The 16,322-nt window shown below is 53.7% G+C and overlaps 7 protein-coding genes across 9 annotated transcripts; 3 read left to right on the top strand and 4 right to left on the bottom strand.

Moving 5' to 3' along the window:
• Positions 1 to 806, bottom strand: KVP17_003023 (uncharacterized protein; the record flags this gene model as incomplete). 2 transcript variants are annotated; one of them, XM_068519855.1, is made up of 1 exon in its annotated part: positions 1 to 806. In XM_068519855.1, a coding segment is annotated over one exon (806 nt), but the record flags the coding sequence as incomplete, so codon positions are not given. The 2 variants fall into 2 exon arrangements, with proteins under 2 accessions (XP_068373681.1, XP_068373680.1); XM_068519854.1 differs by having other exon boundaries at positions 11 to 770.
• A 119-nt stretch (positions 807 to 925) lies between these two features.
• On the top strand, positions 926 to 1,363 carry KVP17_003021 (uncharacterized protein; the record flags this gene model as incomplete). Its single annotated transcript, XM_068519851.1, has 1 exon — positions 926 to 1,363. The coding sequence occupies one exon, from the start codon at positions 926 to 928 to the stop codon at positions 1,361 to 1,363; it is 438 nt and encodes a 145-aa protein (XP_068373677.1).
• Positions 1,364 to 1,620: 257 nt separating this feature from the next.
• On the bottom strand, positions 1,621 to 10,056 carry KVP17_003017 (uncharacterized protein; the record flags this gene model as incomplete). The annotated part of the gene is made up of 1 exon (XM_068519847.1): positions 1,621 to 10,056. The coding sequence occupies one exon, from the start codon at positions 10,054 to 10,056 to the stop codon at positions 1,621 to 1,623; it is 8,436 nt and encodes a 2,811-aa protein (XP_068373673.1).
• A 142-nt stretch (positions 10,057 to 10,198) lies between these two features.
• On the bottom strand, positions 10,199 to 10,390 carry KVP17_003019 (uncharacterized protein; the record flags this gene model as incomplete). The annotated part of the gene is made up of 1 exon (XM_068519849.1): positions 10,199 to 10,390. One exon carries the CDS (start codon positions 10,388 to 10,390, stop codon positions 10,199 to 10,201), a length of 192 nt encoding a protein of 63 aa, XP_068373675.1.
• An 81-nt stretch (positions 10,391 to 10,471) lies between these two features.
• On the top strand, positions 10,472 to 11,185 carry KVP17_003018 (uncharacterized protein; the record flags this gene model as incomplete). Its single annotated transcript, XM_068519848.1, has 1 exon — positions 10,472 to 11,185. The coding sequence occupies one exon, from the start codon at positions 10,472 to 10,474 to the stop codon at positions 11,183 to 11,185; it is 714 nt and encodes a 237-aa protein (XP_068373674.1).
• A 76-nt stretch (positions 11,186 to 11,261) lies between these two features.
• On the top strand, positions 11,262 to 13,837 carry KVP17_003022 (uncharacterized protein; the record flags this gene model as incomplete). 2 transcript variants are annotated; one of them, XM_068519852.1, is made up of 3 exons in its annotated part: positions 11,262 to 11,314; positions 11,343 to 13,052; positions 13,120 to 13,837. In XM_068519852.1, the coding sequence occupies 3 exons, from the start codon at positions 11,262 to 11,264 to the stop codon at positions 13,835 to 13,837; spliced, it is 2,481 nt and encodes an 826-aa protein (XP_068373678.1). The 2 variants fall into 2 exon arrangements, with proteins under 2 accessions (XP_068373678.1, XP_068373679.1); XM_068519853.1 differs by having other exon boundaries at positions 11,308 to 13,083; positions 13,112 to 13,837.
• A 3-nt stretch (positions 13,838 to 13,840) lies between these two features.
• On the bottom strand, positions 13,841 to 14,830 carry KVP17_003020 (uncharacterized protein; the record flags this gene model as incomplete). Its single annotated transcript, XM_068519850.1, has 1 exon — positions 13,841 to 14,830. The coding sequence occupies one exon, from the start codon at positions 14,828 to 14,830 to the stop codon at positions 13,841 to 13,843; it is 990 nt and encodes a 329-aa protein (XP_068373676.1).
• Between the last annotated feature and the right edge of the window lie 1,492 nt (positions 14,831 to 16,322).

Genomic DNA, 16,322 nt, shown 5'->3' with positions numbered 1-16,322 from the left:
CCCATAAAACCGAAGGCGACGACGTTGGTAATGAAACCGATCACAGCAGAGGCCGGCAGCAGGATTGGCGTGTTTCCCGTGATGATGTCTTCCAATGGATTGTGTCCATCAGATGGAGCGTACTCGAGTATCCATACGTAGAAGGGAATCAACAGCAGCCCCGTAACGGCATTGTAAAAGCTCATGACGCCTCCTTGACCGTCAACGTGCTTCATCTGCCTGGCACTCACGACGGTTCTGGCGGATGAGAAGACCGACGAAACCACGGAGTTTACGATGTTGATTGGCTCTACCAAGTGGAAGACCAAAAAAAACGAGCTGCTGGTTACCGCAACTCCCAGCCATGAAACCCAGGTATTGCCCCTGCCGAGTAGAACTTGCTGCATTACAGCGGTGATGAGCAGCGTTAAGGCCTTCACGACGTTCACTAACTCCATTCCGACAACGTGGAGCAGTTTGAATATCATTAGATTGGCGCCTATGAACAGGGAAGTGCCTGGGAGTACCTTGACCCAAGTGTAAAAGGAGAACTGGATGACCGGTACGTTCTTCTGCAGAAACTCATTCTTGGTGTACCGTCCCAGATAAGACACTGGTATGTGGAACAAAATCGACAGCGCCAGCTGCGCGAGTAGAGTGGCTCCTGGGTACCTGAAATCTGGGAAGACCCATTTAGTTGTCGAGTAGTTGTACGCTACATTCGCGGCGACGAATAGGCCGGACCATATCAGCTTCACTCTTAGGGAGCCGTTGGCCTCCTCCTTCACCATTCCCAGAGAGGATGAAGCCTGTGAGTACGGCTGCATTGTGGTGTGCACCTCACGCTATGGCTGAGTTCGCACAACGTCGAGCGCCCTTGTGTTGGGCCCGGATCTGATTCTGACAAAAGGGGCCACGCTGACCAGATTTCCCATTATTTCTTTGAATGATTCACTCGTCTCGTCACCGGACGCTGGAGGATTTGGAGACCGAGTACCTAGAAGGCGTCGCCAGGCAAAAAATGGAGCTGCTTATGGCTCTGCCGTCCCCTCCAGATGCGATTCGCGATCCCTGCCCTCGACCGGGTCCCTCCTCCACTATGTCGTCTCCTCCGAGTGGCCGAGGTTGCCCAGTTGGCAGGATTAGATTAGCCGTGGGCGTTGTGTGGGCGTGTACGGCTCTGACTCGCCTTGGGCCCTTATCATCGGAAGTTGTGGGGTCGGTGTTCTTCTCGGTTGTCCGGTTGGGTCGATACACGCTCAGAGCCATGGTTTTGGTGCCAACTATGTTGTGCGTGAACCTCGCGCTGACACCTATGTTGCTCGTATTACGGTTGTTGGGGATCCTATCGCGGTGGGCTGCTCGGTTTCTATCGAAGGTGTAACAGGTGTTTCAAAGCTCAAAGAACCTTATGGATGTTTTAAAGTTTTTGACAGCATCCAAATTTGGCTCACATTGGCTTTCACAGCGCTGGGGCACTTTCAAAGTGCATAGTGAAAGTAATGTGAGAGCGATGTCTCGGGTATACACAGAAACTATCGATACGATGAGAAAACAGAAGAAGGATTACGTGCAAAAGCAGATGGCGTCTACGGTGTGCTAGGTTGGCAACTTAAACATACGTAAGTTGAGAGTCCCATATCACTTGGTGAAATCAGACACGACTACGCTGTGGGTGTCCACACTTGCCAGCTTAAAGGCACCTCCAGAATAAGCTTCGTGGGCGAGGTGCTCATTCCAAAAGCCAGTAGGGCACTCGAGCACCTTACATTTGCGGAAGTCGACACTTCGTTCGTCCTTCTCGTCCTTCTTCTTGTTGGGGAGAATCTTGAAGGGTTTGACTTCGTAGGGGGCCGCGTTCTCTGGTGGCTTGCCGCAGAGACCCTTCTTGTATGCCTTCGAAGAGTCGGAACTGATCTTGCCAGCGTTGAACTTGTACACGAGCTCAATGCCGTTTTCGTTGAGGTACTTTCCGACTCCATGGGGTCGATTGTCTTTCCAGTCACCGTCGTAGAATCGCGGTGTTCCGGATCCTAACGGTCTGTTCTTATAAACGAACTTCCCCTTTCCGACCTTCTTGCCGCTTTTAAACTCACCGTGGTACTCGCCATCCTCCTGCTTCAAGGCGCCGCGCCCATGGGGGACATCGCCATCCCACTGACCTTCATAGACCAGCGCTCCGTTCATGTAGAGCTCACCCATGCCCTGGCGTTTGCCGTCCACCAAGTCGCCGGTGTAAACGGTGCCATCGTTCATGGCCACCTGCCCAGCACGACCGTGGAAGACGTCGGAGTTAAAGTTGCCGACCATCATCACCTTCTTATCGACAGTACGTATCGCGCCTACTCCCTGCCGGCTGCCGGCCTTGTAGTCGCCCTTGAACGATGAGCCGTCGTTGAACGTAACCTTGGCGAGGCCGTTGGGAATGCCGTTCTCCAGAGTGCCTACGAACTTCTGGAAGGGATGTAGATGAGCCAAGTCCGTGTGGACGTAGATCTTCGTCTTGCCGTCAGCGAGTTTGTCGTCCTTGAAGTACCCTTCAATAGCGACCTTGGAACCATCCTTCTTTAAGAGGCCGAAACCATCGCGCTTCCCCTTTACGAATTGTCCAACGTAACCGACGGCGGTAGCGTTGTTTGCTCCCTTAACCATGACACCAGAGCCATGGGGAACGCCATTGTCGAACTCACCATCGTACTGCAGCTCGCAGCCGTAGCACACTAGTCGGCCAGAGCCATGGGGCACACCACCTCGGACCTCCCCTGTGTACTCGTAGCCGCGGGCGTACTTGATATTGGCGGGAGAGGCAGACATGGAGGCGACGTCCATGTTCCACCGGGAGAAGGGCAGATACTCTTTTTCGGCCGCGCGAACCGCGGTGTGGGACTTGGAAAATTCGGGTCCAGCCTTGCGACAGGCTGCATCGAAGTCGAGGTTAATGCACACACGTGCGTCTCGTCCGTGTTCGCCCGAAGAGGTGGTATCCGACACGCTCTCATTCGAAGACTTCTTCAGCAGGCACTCAAGCAGGCGCTGGTCGATGTTAGGCCTGGACGCTGAGGGCTTCTCACCGGAGTGAGCACCAAATGTGCCGGACATAGACACGATCTGGTCAACGGCAGTATCGTGATCCGAGCTGGAACTCGAGGAACTGGAACTAGAGCAGGTCGTTGTTGGCTTGTCGATCATAGTCAGAGTACCCTTTCCGCAAGGCTTGTCATTCGCGAAGGTGCCTTCGTACTTCCACCTCTTATCAGTCTTGGTGTCCTTGAAGTAACAGACGCCTTCACCCCAACGCATACCGTTGGCAAATTCACCGCTGTAAGCGAGCTGTCCGTTACTGTCGTAGAGTCGACCCTTGCCGTGGTAGCGGTCCTTGACCATATCTCCCCTGTACTTACCCGACTTTGGCTTGCGAGAGCCAGAGGTGATGACTGATTGGGAGGACGATGACGACGACGAGTCCTCAGAGGCAACGTCCACAGAAGGTGTGGTGGGAGGTGTTGTAGGGTCATAGCCGTATCGAACGGTACCATCGAAGAAGTCATTGTGCGGCTCGTCCATCTGGTAGTTCTTGACAACCGACTGCCACCTCTCCAGGTATTGCGGAGCCACCCTAAAGGTCAAAGGCATGACGTTAACTCGACCATCGAATGATTCGATTGATCGGTCCTGTTCCGAGATGGGGAAATTGTTAGCGTATCTCGCCTCAACGGTGTGTCCGATAAGGATAAGATACGCTATGATGTTCTTCGGGTCGTTGGGTAAGGCTGTCTGGATGACGTGTTCGAACTCGTCATCCTCATTTCGGATTACATAATGGTCGTCGACATGGAACTGCTGATTCTTTCTGAATACCAGCTTTCCAGTCATGCCCTTAAGCATGGCGTTGGACGCGGCACCAGCAGGTAGATGAGGGTCATGAGAAACCTCTACCTTTTGGAAGGCGGCAAGTGGCACGTACCAGCCGTTCACCTGCTGCCAATGGTTGGAGGACTGGAACTTACGGGTGGCGTCGTTGCTAGCGGGCATCAAGATCTTGATCGAGCTGCCGCTGAGCTTGAGGCAGCAGGGAAGCCAGTCAGGGTCCGCCTGGAAATCAGGCTTGCCATGGGCGTCAGCGCGATAGACACGGACAAGGGCAGTCATCGCGGTAAGTGGATCGGGTCTCCAGGGAGAGCTAGGTCCTCGGAGCATCTGTGAGCCAGTTACATAGTGCAGCACAGTGCGGTAATAGTTTCCAGCGGGGTTCTCGGGCCTGAAGGAGGTCATCTTCAGAGCGTGAATGATATCCATGATGATGTTCTGAAGGTAGTTCACTCCTTTCTTGGATGTGGACTTCGACAGCACAGCCTCCTCAGTCGTCAACCAGTGCTCCAGCTCCCTACGCCACTTGTAGAATTGCGCGTTGAGATTGGGCTTTCTGCAGATTTGTGCCGAGCTGACGTTCATCGGATAGACGAAGTTGTGAAGCTGCTGCAAGTACGCCCTCTTGCCTTCTGAGAGACGCGAAGCCAGCAGTTTAGTTTCAGCTGTGTCACCCTTCCAATCAGAGATGTCGCGGTTTAGCTGGGTAGCGTAGAGGGTGGAGTCGTTGTACGCCTTGTACCACAAGCGAACGGAGTCCAGGTTGTGTTGGATTTCAGCGATGCGGGTCTTAATTCTCTTCTGAATCTCTAATCTGAAGGCGCTCTCAGCCCGGGGCAGGTGCTGATTTCGGAAATGCGCGTGATCTCTCTCCGACAAGGGGTTAACGAAGCCCTGCTCTGAGACGACACTCACGCCGTGCTTCTTCCAGAAGGACACAAAGTCCGCGTTGGTCATAAGCGAAGGCCAGACGAATTGCAGAGCATCAGGATTCTCGAGCGAGTCGTACTTAGCGTCGAGCTCACCGATGCGAGCATTCAGCAGCCGTATGTTTTCCTGGAAGTTGGGATCCACTCGGTAGACACCCTCAATCGGGTTTACACTCTGTACTACGGTACATGAGACGGGCTCTTGTATGGTGTCGTGGTGGAAGGGCTTGCCGGTCATGTAGAAGGCAAAGTCAACAAACCATCTAACACAGTGGTAGTAGTACTTTACGAAGCCGGTGTAATGCTGTTCGGGAAGAACGAATTGGTAGCTATCCGTCTGAGAAGGGTCGATGTCGATACAAGCGTCGTTTTCGTCGCGAAGAGTCATCCAGCTGTACATGTCAGGGGTTCCGTCGTGATTGACTGGGAAGTGAACGATACCTGTTTCCTCGCATCTTGCGCCGACATCCACACGAATCTTCGTGGAGCTGCGGACAGTCCATGAGACTTCATACGGGGCCGAGGCCGTCAGGAAACCGCGATGACGCAGATAGAGGTCCCGGCGAACGTGGTCGTACACTACCTTGATGTTCATAGGGTCGATATCGAACTTCTCACCGCGGGGAGACTTCACATGGAACTGACGGTACAAGTCAGGTGAGTGGCCCTTCTCAACCTTCAGCCACAAATACCCAGGCACCGAACACTCAGCGCTAGCAGAGGCGTGGCTTCCCGCGTGAGTGGATGAGGAGGCACTGGACTGCAGAACTTCATCACGAGGCAGCTGCGAGGAGGTCTTCAGCTGGTACTTGAGGCCGCTTCGAACAGCAGGCCCCTTCACTGTGATGGTCGACAGATGGGGGTCGTAGCGGACAGAATAACCATGGCCCTTGTTCTTCAGCTTGACGTCTCCGAACTTAGGCATGAACTTAGGGCTGGTGTAAAGAGAGAGGAAGGAATCATCATCTTCAGGATGCTTGACACCGACATTGTTTCTGAACCCGTGGTTGACGATTTGGATTGTAGCCGCCAGCCTGCCGATGTCTACGTTCTTCTGGTTGTAGAACTTCTTGAAGTCCATCTGTACTGGAAGATCGGTGTCAACGGAGCGGTTGGCATGCGTTGGTTTGGACACGAAGAGAGTCTTATGTAGGTCGAAGCGCCCCTTTTCGAAATGACCAGCCAAACTGCGCATGTACTGGGTGAAGGACGTCATGCGGATCTTGCCAGGGAAATGGAGTCCAACCTCGTTGTTAACCAAGAGTACCTTCTGCACCTTACTGTCTCTAATCACCTGTCCAGCGCCAGGATAGAAGAACGACACGTTGCGGTGACCCGAGAGTACCTTTCCAGACTGCTGGAAGAAGAACCTCACCCTTCCCAAGATAGTATGGGGCTCAGATAAGACGCGGGCCGTACTGAGGGTCCATGAGCGAATGATGAGTCCCATAGCCTTCAAGCTTTCGGCCAACCCTCCAAGGGCAACGAGGAAGCTGCTCAGGTTGAGGCAAAGGACTGCAACAACAACAGTAACCATAGCGAGGACGGAAGACGTAGAGTTGGACAGGATCTGCACATTCTTGTTACCGAGGATCAGGGCCAAAAGCATCATGCTCTTCATGAATTCAGACATCATGGGACCTGTTAAGATCTCTACTGAGGTCGCCCAGCATCGTGTCCACCAGAAATCCGCTCCCATCACAGCGTGGTACGGGTCCGTAACAACCCGACGAATAAAGCCAGCACATCCGAGCATACAGGCGTCATCCTTCTGCTGTTTCATACGGAAAAGCTGGGCTCGCATCGTGTCCTTGGCGAAAGGCCACACAGCGAAGTTCTTCTCGCAGCGCTTCTCAGTGGCTGCCTTGCTCTTCAAGGCACTCTCTCTGACGGCCATCCACCTGGACCACGTCGTCGCGCCTGACAATAGAGCCGACGGCAAGTACACCAGAGACATTAGGAAGCACATCCCGCAACCCACAGCCAAATGCCAAACGCCTGTATCCTCCCTCCACATAGAAATGACGCTGATGAACGCCAGCAGCATAACTCGCTCAAGAATCCAGAAGAAGGGGTTGCCCCTTTGAGCACGGTAGTACATCCACTGGTAGCCTTCTGCAGAGAGGTACATCCTTCCGTTCCGGGAGCCGGTCTCGGCATCCTCCACCAGGACGGGCTGTAGGTGATCCTTGGGCACATACACCGACTGCTGCTCCATCACCTGGAGGTAGGTCGTCAAGTGCTTCAGCTGGACGTCTGCATCGACCTTAAGATCAGTGTCGTAGGGCGACGTGAGGTTATAGGTAACATCAGCCACCTTCGCACGAGGCCACGAGCTGTAAACGCCAACGTTCTTGTTGTCAAATTGCTGGTCAGCATAGCCTTCGTCATTAAGCATGACTCGCACGGCACCATCGTGGGACCGGAGCTTGACTGACCTCTGTTCATTGGTGGTGCCTACAGGTTCGTAGCCGTCCTTGCTGCTGATCGACTGAGGGTTCGCGGAGCATAGAGGCGCCGAGAGAGGAGTAGCATCGTTCTCAAAAGTCAGAGCTCGAGTGCCATTATCCTTGGTCGAGCGTAGTATAGGCGCAGCCGACTTGATTTCCATTCGGAAGAGATTGCCAATGAGGGGGATCCAGCTGAACTTATTGTAGGAAGCCTTAATTTCGTTCGTGGAAGCGAAGTGGTAGCCACCGAGCTCTCGCGAGTAGACGAATCGCTTTCTCTCGTCCTTCTGAGCACTATGCTGGATCAGGACGACACTGCCTAGAATAAGATGTAGCAACGGGACCAGGCAGAAAACTGCGCCAGCAACAATCCAGAGTACGTTACGGGAGACGGTCTTCCCAAAAATCTCGGCGGAAGCAGTTTCAGGTAATCCTGAGAACAACAGACCGAGACAGGTCTGACTCAGACAGATGAATGTGAAATCTCCAACAAAACCCCAGAAGCGCTTAGGCTCCAAGACGGCGGGAAAATCCTGCCTCAGCTCGAAGAAGCTATCCGAGGACTTGTGCTTGAGATAGGTCACCCAGAGGATACCATATGCCACCGCAGTGGCGCCGAGAGTGCCAGCAACGGTGAGGAGGGCACAGACGAAGTGCTTCATACGAACCTCATACTTCATGCGAGCCTCCAGCTCCCGAACCAGCCGTGATCGTACATCGAGACTATCCTTGCTGCTTCGCGCCAGCGTCAGAAGTGACCTCACGGCGGTGGACTCCTGCACATTCGCAGCGATGTGCTTCAGGTGAGCATCCATTCCAGCAGTGGGGGTCCAGTTACCACTGGAGTCCCGAGTCAACATTCCAATGGAGCTGCTAAGTTCGCTGGCGGCCTGCTCGAGGCTGGTGTCCAGCCACTTAGAGCTGCGCTTGAACTCCGCCTCAGCGTCTTCGTCAAATCTGTACTTGGGAACGTTTTCGCCGTCACCCATGTAGTTATTGGAGGCAGAGGTCACACTCTTGTCAGTCATGACGTCCTTGTCGAAGAAGTTGAAGCTTCGGTCCCATGGCTTCCCATCGTTGCGCAGCTCGCAGTCACCGGAGATATTCTGCAAGTTCCAAGGATGGAATTCGTATGAAAACAACTCGAATCCTTCAGGAACGCCGTTAATGCGGTTGGTCACGGAGACGAACTGCAGCAGGTTGGAGTTTCCAAGGAAACTTCCAGCGCTCTGCATGGAGAGGCCTCCGGATATCAAGCCGAGTGAGGTGGCGAGCTTCTTCAGCGGGCCGACCTTAAGTTTCTCGTGTGTACGGTCTACGACGAAGAAGTATTCCTCGGCCACGGGGTTCTCAGGAGTGCTGACAGCAACGCGGAAACGGTGCTTCTCGCCAGCTGGAGTGTAGAAGTAAGGGGAGACACCATCTTGGTCCACTGCGATTCCATCAACGGTAATCTGCGCTCTCTTATTGCTGGGATCCGCTTTGAATGCCATCCAAGAGACATCGGGAAGCTCGCCTCTGAAACCTTCGGAAATGACGTAGTCGCCCGGAACAAAGGGATCGAACTTCCGATCAAATGTCGCCCCGACAGGCGTCAAGTCGTTGAGAAGGGTGGATCCACCAAGCTGCCTCACAGCGGTTAGCATGTAGCTGGCGCGGTTCTTTCCATCCGCGGATACGGTCTCAACCTGCACGTTGTGGGAGTTGACCGAGCGGGGGAAGTTTACACTGTGCGAGGCACTTCCAACATGCTTCTTGCCATCAATCCAAATCTCAGTGCCATCGTCGACAGCAAAGTCCAGCGCGTCCGCGTTGACTTCGAAGGAAGAGGCACCCGACGGACAGCGGACGAAGTACGCCATCTGGTGAGGGGAAAACTTGGGATCAAGTCGCGCGCCACCGATGTTGATTTTGCCGAGGTAGGGGTTGCTAGAGGGACCAGACACTACAGTAAGGGTGTAGTTCCCGACGAAATCGCGATCACGGTTCGTATAGTAAACGGTGACATCCTTCGAAGTCCCTATCTTCTGTCCTGGACGAATGACTGTCGAGACCGCGGACTCAGTGCAGCCGGATTCCGCAGTGGGCTTGTCAAAACACACGAACGTGCCTGGGAGTCCAACGATGGCCGTGTTCAACGGGATGTTCTTCTCTGCAGTGACGTTGAGGGCAGAGTACTTGTTGGTGAAGGCTGTGTTGACTTGAACCTCCTCTAAAAAGAAGACACTTTTCAAACGAGGCGCGGGGGCTTTTTCAGAAAGGACCTCCTCAACGGCTCCAGTGGAACTGTTGCCGCGGGCAGATACGGCATGCGTCTGCTGGTTCGGCACCGCAGTTGTGGTGCTGGTGGGCGCCGCCTTCAAGACCGATTTAGCGGCCTTTGCTGTATCCTTCACAGTTTTCGCCACTTTCGTAGTGGAAGGGGTGGTAGTGATGGTAGTGGGCTTAGTTGTGGGCTTGGTTGTGGGCTTAGTTGTGGGCTTGGCAGTGGGCTTGGCAGTGGGCTTGGTAGTGGGTTTGGTAGTGGTGGGCTTAGTCACAGGCACCGTTGCTTTGGTTGTAGTCTTTGCGACGGTTGTTGTGGTAGTCTTAGGCGCGGTAGTTGTTGTGGTGGTCGTTGTGGTGGTGGTGGTGGGTTGTGCTCGAACCCGCCTCTCCACAGTAGATCGCACCTCCGGCTTCGTCAGCAGAGCCGTCGGTGCATCAGTCGCTTTGGCGCCCCAAAGCTCAGTGGGGGCTGAGATTTTATTGACATCCAGTAGTTGCTCCTCCGCTGAAGTTACCCATAAGAGGGAAAATACGACTAGAAGTACGCGGTTGAATCGATTCATTTCGGCTTCTCTCTATCCACGCCGAGTAGGTGGTATTAAAGGAAATGACGGAATTTTACTTGCTAATACATGATTTTGTGGGCTACTGGCCACGCTCTGAGCACATCCATCCAGCAAGGGTGAGGGGTTAGGTATAAAAAGCTCACAGAGGCAGCACTGAATCCGTTCGTGACCACCACGAGCCGCGTTCGTCACCTCCGATAATCACGTTTAGACCGGCAGACAGGTGCTTCGGCAGGTCCCAGCACAGAGAAATCTCGGAGCATGTCGACAGTGTGTCGGCGTCACTGCCTGATCGCCGGCGAGGAAACAGTTTGGAGAGCAGCTTGGACATCCAGGAAGGGTCCTTACTTAGGCACGCGGTTGATACGGGTAACAGTGAACTTTCGGTCATCGAAAATCTCGATTTCCACTGATGTTGTCCGTGGTTAGTGAGGTTCGAGTACCCCGGCTGAGAGAAGAGAGAAACATCGGCAACAAAGTGGTGTTCATTCTCGAGAAAGCGCACCTAGAGCTCACTCCACACAGGCTTGGCTTCACGCTGCTGAACTCCGCGGATCATCACGGCCTAATACAGGAGAGCGGCCGGCACCCAGCTGATTTCAGACCGGACATCCTACACCAGTGTTTACTGTCGTTGCAGGACTCGCCGCTAAACAGATCAGGACGGCTAATCGTTTACATTCGGACCGCAAACAATGACGTCATCGAGGTGCATCCTCAGGCTGACATCCCCAGGGGCTATATTCACTTCACGCATATGATGGTGTCGCTCCTTCTGAAACGACGTGTAGGAGCGACCACTGCGAACCTTTCGCTGCTCCAGATGGTTAAGGGGGACTTCGATGCACTGTTGCCGGCAGGATGTCGTCGGGTAGGCCTGTCCGTATCCGGAGAGGATGTGCAGTCGCTGGCGAAATACATGGGTGATTTGGTCAAGGAACAGGAAGAATCGAAGAAGCCCGTGGTCATCGTCGTCGGAGCCGTAGCCAAGAGCGACCCTACAAACAAGGACGAATGCGACTTGGTCGAAGATACCATCCGAATTTCCAGATACGGGCTTTCGGCCGCACAGGCGATTGCTAAAGTGCTCAACGAGTTCGAGCATCTGTACAAGGTGTGCTCCTAGCGCTGGAGCGCCAGGAAGGTGCAGAAAGTCTCTGCAAGAGGCGACGTGACTCAAAAGTTTTATTTTTCGATTTGTTATGCGAACAGTCTCTGCTGAGGAGGCGGCCGCCCTCGTAGAGGCGCATGGAACGTAAGCTGTTGGCACTCTCACGAATCAGAGCACTCGCTCGGGCAATTAGAGGGAAATCGCTGAAAGACGTGTTGAAGGTCTGCAATCAGCTGCTAGGTCTTCTCCGGCACTCAGACGAGATGCTTTGTGAGGAATACTTCCGTATATACGAGGGGGTCTTTGTGGAACTTCAACACGTCATCGGATTTCTGAGAGAGACGACTTCTAGACCGTTCGAGGAGCTGTATGAGGTGGTTCAGCATGCGGGAAACGTCTTGCCTCGTCTATATATGCTCGCTACGGTAGCCTCGTTGCCAGAAGAAGCCAGCCCAGAGCTCTTCTGTGACATCATCGAGATGCTGAAAGGCGTGCAGCATCCTATGCGCGGCATATTTCTCCGGTACTACTTCTTCCAGTGCATCCGAGACAAGGGCGCCGTCAACTACGATGAAAGCAGCGCGTTCATCACCGCCTATACGCGTAACGCGAAGGACGCGGCCACTCTTTGGGTGCGGCTCCGCTTCCAGGGAGCTTCGGCCAGCGACGCGAAACTGATGGCTGATTGGGAGGCTGCCACCCCTCTAGTCCTTGTTCATGTAGTGTATTTGTGTGAGTTGGGGCTGGCTGACGTCGACGTTCACCGAGCCTTCGTTCTGCCGCTGCTAGAGTATCTGGAGAATTCTCCAGGACTGAAGAAGTTACCGCAGGCGCAGGAGATACTGATGGAGACGCTTGTGACGCATCTCCGTCCGACACGCGTAATCATGGCGGTGGCCGAGATACTGTCCTGTACAGTCAAGCTGGAACCGGGAGTGCGTATTCGACAGGCGCTATCTACGCTGATGAATCGAGTGGCGGACTTTGTTGAGGACGAGCGACAGGTAAAGGAGAGCCTAAGAACAGAGGTTCCGTGCTCTTTGATGGCCGTATACGGCGAGAACAGAGCCCCTGACGCCAACTCACTGAAGGAGGACATTTCTGACGAGGCAGTGGACGTTGCTCATTTGCTTACCCTTATGCGAGATCATGTTCAAGAAGTGCTCGAGTCCACAATGGACGAGACTGCACCAAAGAAGATGCCGCTGGCCTCAGCTCTGGACCTACTGTGTTGCTACGAGGCCTTCGTGCTGCGTTTGGCTCCGGAACGCGCAGATCTCATCAACGAATGTTACCACGCGCTACACACGCTTCTGGATGGAGTGGGAGACGATGCCGATTCATATTCCGGTGTGGTGGAGATGCTTCAGCTCTGCAGGCTGCGCACGCTACCTGAACTCCACTACTTCCACCTTTGTCTGCACCGTCGGTTTTTGGGATCCTCATTTGTTGCTGTCTGGCGTAGACTATTGCAGAAGTGGGAGGAAAACCCAGAGAGCTTCCTCTTCACTCCCAGCACCATGAAGTCATTTACACTCCACTTCAAGGAGGGAATTACGCAGGATAGTCTGGATGACCCCCAGGAGCCGGATGAAGAGGTTGTGCTCTGCACCGAGCTGGTCGTTATCCTCCTCCAACGCCACTTGACACCTGAGTGCGTGTCCCCAGAAGACCTTATCCAATTGCTTACCGAATTACAGACGGAGGGACGCGTTCTCACTAGGGACTTCGTCTTCTACTCGCACCCGGCGTTTTTCCGACTTATGCTCGCCAAATGCTGCGAGGCGCCGGTCGTCAGGGAGTGGAGGGGCGAGGAGCCTGCGGTTTGGTCGCTGGCGCCTGTGGACGTGTGCGACTCCAGAGACGCTCTGCTGTCGAACGAGTGGGACTCCTCCAACCGTGAACTCGTAGACGTGGGAACAGGGATATCGCTTGACTCAGACATTCAGCTGCATCGCCAACCTCATCGACGGCCTAAAAGCCGCAGGTCTGGGTGCCGTAGCACACCGGCTGCTCTGCGAGGCCTGCGAAGCTCTCTGTGGGGCCGTTCGCAGACTACCAACCGAGTCTGTGAGGTCGCTGCTTGAAGAGTATATCGCGCAAAGCATCGACACGCTGAAGGAGGACGTTCCCGACGGCAGCCAGCTTGAAGCCTTGGCACTCTCGGTAAAATGTATCGTTGAGTCTGGGGACACGCTGGAAGTGGCATTCTACGAGTCGATAGCTGCGGAGATCGCACAGCACTCCACGAAGCTACTCAGGCGCCAAACACAATGTCAAGCTCTCATCATAGCGAGTCACCTTTTCGCTGCGAATCGTTATAGACAAGACAACGCTAGGGCACTAGAGTGTCTGCAGCGAGCCTTGAAGATCGCGGACGTATCCTTCCAGTGCAACGTAAGCACTGCGTCCTTGTACATGGAATGTCTAGAGGCCTATGTGAGTTTCTACGAGGGAGGCAACGAGCTGATTTCCGGCACACACGTCGTGAACCTGCTGCACCTCACTCGCAACAACCTCGAAATCGCAGTGAAGAAGACGGCAGCCTCTGCCGCCACGAAGAAGGACTCTGTCGCACATTGCTGGCGGCACTTTGAGGCCTTTGTCGCAGAAATGGCCGAAAAGGAGTGTACGCGATCACTTGTCAAGGCAATGAACGTTAAGTGACGGTTATCTGCGGTACACAAAAATGGGCCTGTTAAATCCGCTGGATCCCTCAAATGCTTCCTCTGATGGATTGCTTTCCTGACGAAACGTTCCCATAGATGGCACAAAGACCGTGACGAAGGTGAAGTGCAGCTGATCTACGAGGTAGTCATGGAATTGATGTGGCTTCAGGTGTATACTCAAAACCGTCTGCCGGGTCTCGGCTGTCTTTTTGTTGCTGTAGCTCTCCCAACGTTGAGGCTCCAGCGCAAAATGGCCGCCTTCCACCAGCAGCTCATGAGCCAATTCAAAGAGCCTCTTCACTCCGAAGTCGCCGTAGTGCAGATGCAGCCACTTGGTCAGCGAGAAAGCGGAAACGAATTCGAATCGGCCAGCAAACGCGGTTGTTTGTTGCCTGCGCTGCTCAGTAGTTGATCTTACGAAATTCTCTGTACGAAGTTCTATGTTGAACGGAAAGATGGGTGCCTCTCCCGGAAGTCGATCCAGTTCGAAATTTTCCCAGGTCTCTCGCGTTTCAGATAAAGAAGGAAGCCACTCTCGAATCGAGTGGAGCTCATCGTGCCATGAATCGCGTGCTGGATCGGATAGGGCCCAGTCTACGTCCATGCGCATCCGTCTAATCAGCCAGGATCCCTGGTTGACAAGTTTATAATCGATGTCCACTCCTACAACCCAAGCAGCACCGAATCTGCAAGCTAGCATGATTGCCGGGATACCGTTGTTGCAACCAACATCCAAACAACGCTTTCCTCTAAATCCGCCTGGAAGTACCTTCTCCAGCATCTGAAACCGCACATCCAGCGGCACCTGGCTCGTGCCTTTACCATGCCTATAAGAAAGGTAGTAATTCGCGTAGTTGCCAAACGAGTAGACCATTCGGCCTTTCTCCTTTTGGCCACCGTTCACAAGGCCGAACACACTAAGTTCGCGCTGAAGGCGAGAGCCCTTCTCAGCAGGAAGGTCTTCGTCGTCACGAGGCCGTTTTCCTGACATCTCCGTGATTTCGCCATAATAACAGCAAAGACGACGCCATTCAGAAAGGCAAAGACATCTCTGTGAATCGTTGTTAAAGTCGTTGGCATAGAGCAGTACACAGTAGCAGTACGACTACACGAGTACGACTGCACACAGAGCAGTACACATTAAAATCTGTGGCAGCCTGCACCTTCGCAAACGGGAGGGTTACTCGTGGGTATGGATGAAATCACTGGAATCGTGGGGAACAGTGTGTATGGAGGATATTCCGTGGTGACCATACCAGGATAGTAGCAGTCCATGTCTCCAGAGATGAATCCGGGAAGTCGTTTGGGGAAGCCCTTACCCGACTTGAGGAAACACTTCTTAAAGAGGGACTCGAACGTGAAGTGGCGACATCCAGGGAGTTCGTGACAGGCCTCACTGCAACGCTTAGGAGATCTTGATTTGACTATTTTAATGTCGTTACCAATGTAGGCCAACTTGTGTTGTTCACACTCGTCGGAAGGTGCTGCCGTAGTGTCTGGAATCGGCCTAGGCGTCGTCTGACCAGAAAAGCACTGCAAGTCCCCAGATACAACTCCAAAAGCCGGCCGAGTTCCTGTCTGGTGCCGCAGCATACGACACACTCCTGTGCGGTTGTCCCACGAGAAGAAGCTGCACCAGCCCGTGGCGCGGCAAACCTCCAGACAGGATTCAACGCTAAGCACCGAATATAGGCCAGAAACGTCTCCGTAGTACTCGACATTGTGAAGATAACAAGGATCTGTCGGAGGAGCAGTAGTGGGACCGCTTGTTGAACCAGTAGGATCGTGTGTTGGGAAGGCCGTAGAACCAGTAGGATCGTATGTTGGGAAGGCCGTAGAACCAGTAGGATCTATGGGATACGTGGGGAAGGTGCGGTGAGTCGGAACCCAGGTAATTGGGATTGTTGTTGCGGGGTACGTCGGGATCGAGGGGATCGAGGTGACATATGGTGTTGTTGTCGGGTATGTCGTGGAAGGAGGAAATTCAGTGGGACCAGGGTAGAAGCAGTCCATGTCTCCAGAGATGAATCCGGGAAGTCGTTTGGAGCGGCCCTTAGCTGACTTGAGGAAACACTTCTTAAAGAGAGACTTGAACGTGAAGTGGCGACATCCAGCGAGTTCGTGACAGGCCTCACTGCAACGCTTAGGAGTCATCGAGATGAATTTCTTGATGTCGTAACCGATGTAAACCAAATTGTGTTGTTCACACTCGTCGGAATAGGCTGTTGTAGTGTCCGGAATCGGATCGATGGTAGGGATAGTTGGGATGGTAGGGATAGTTGGGATAGTTGGGATGGTTGAACCAGTAGGATCGTATGTTGGGAAGGCCGTAGAACCAGTAGGATCGTGTGTTGGGAGTACTGTAGTACTCTCAGGTATGAAGCAGTCCATATCTGCCGAGATGGCACCAATACGTTGGCCGCGTTCGAACACGGCAGACATCAGCCGGCAGGAATGACTTCTTGTGCAGAACGTGAAGTGAT

The sequence above is a fragment of a genome, assembly GCF_019968985.1.
Source record: "MAG: Porospora cf. gigantea B chromosome Unknown PgB_NODE_498_length_16322_cov_130.51, whole genome shotgun sequence".
NCBI lineage: Eukaryota > Apicomplexa > Conoidasida > Eugregarinorida > Porosporidae > Porospora > Porospora cf. gigantea B.
The sequence above is the reverse complement of the archived record's forward strand: the minus strand, read 5'-3'. Positions and strand labels throughout refer to the sequence as shown.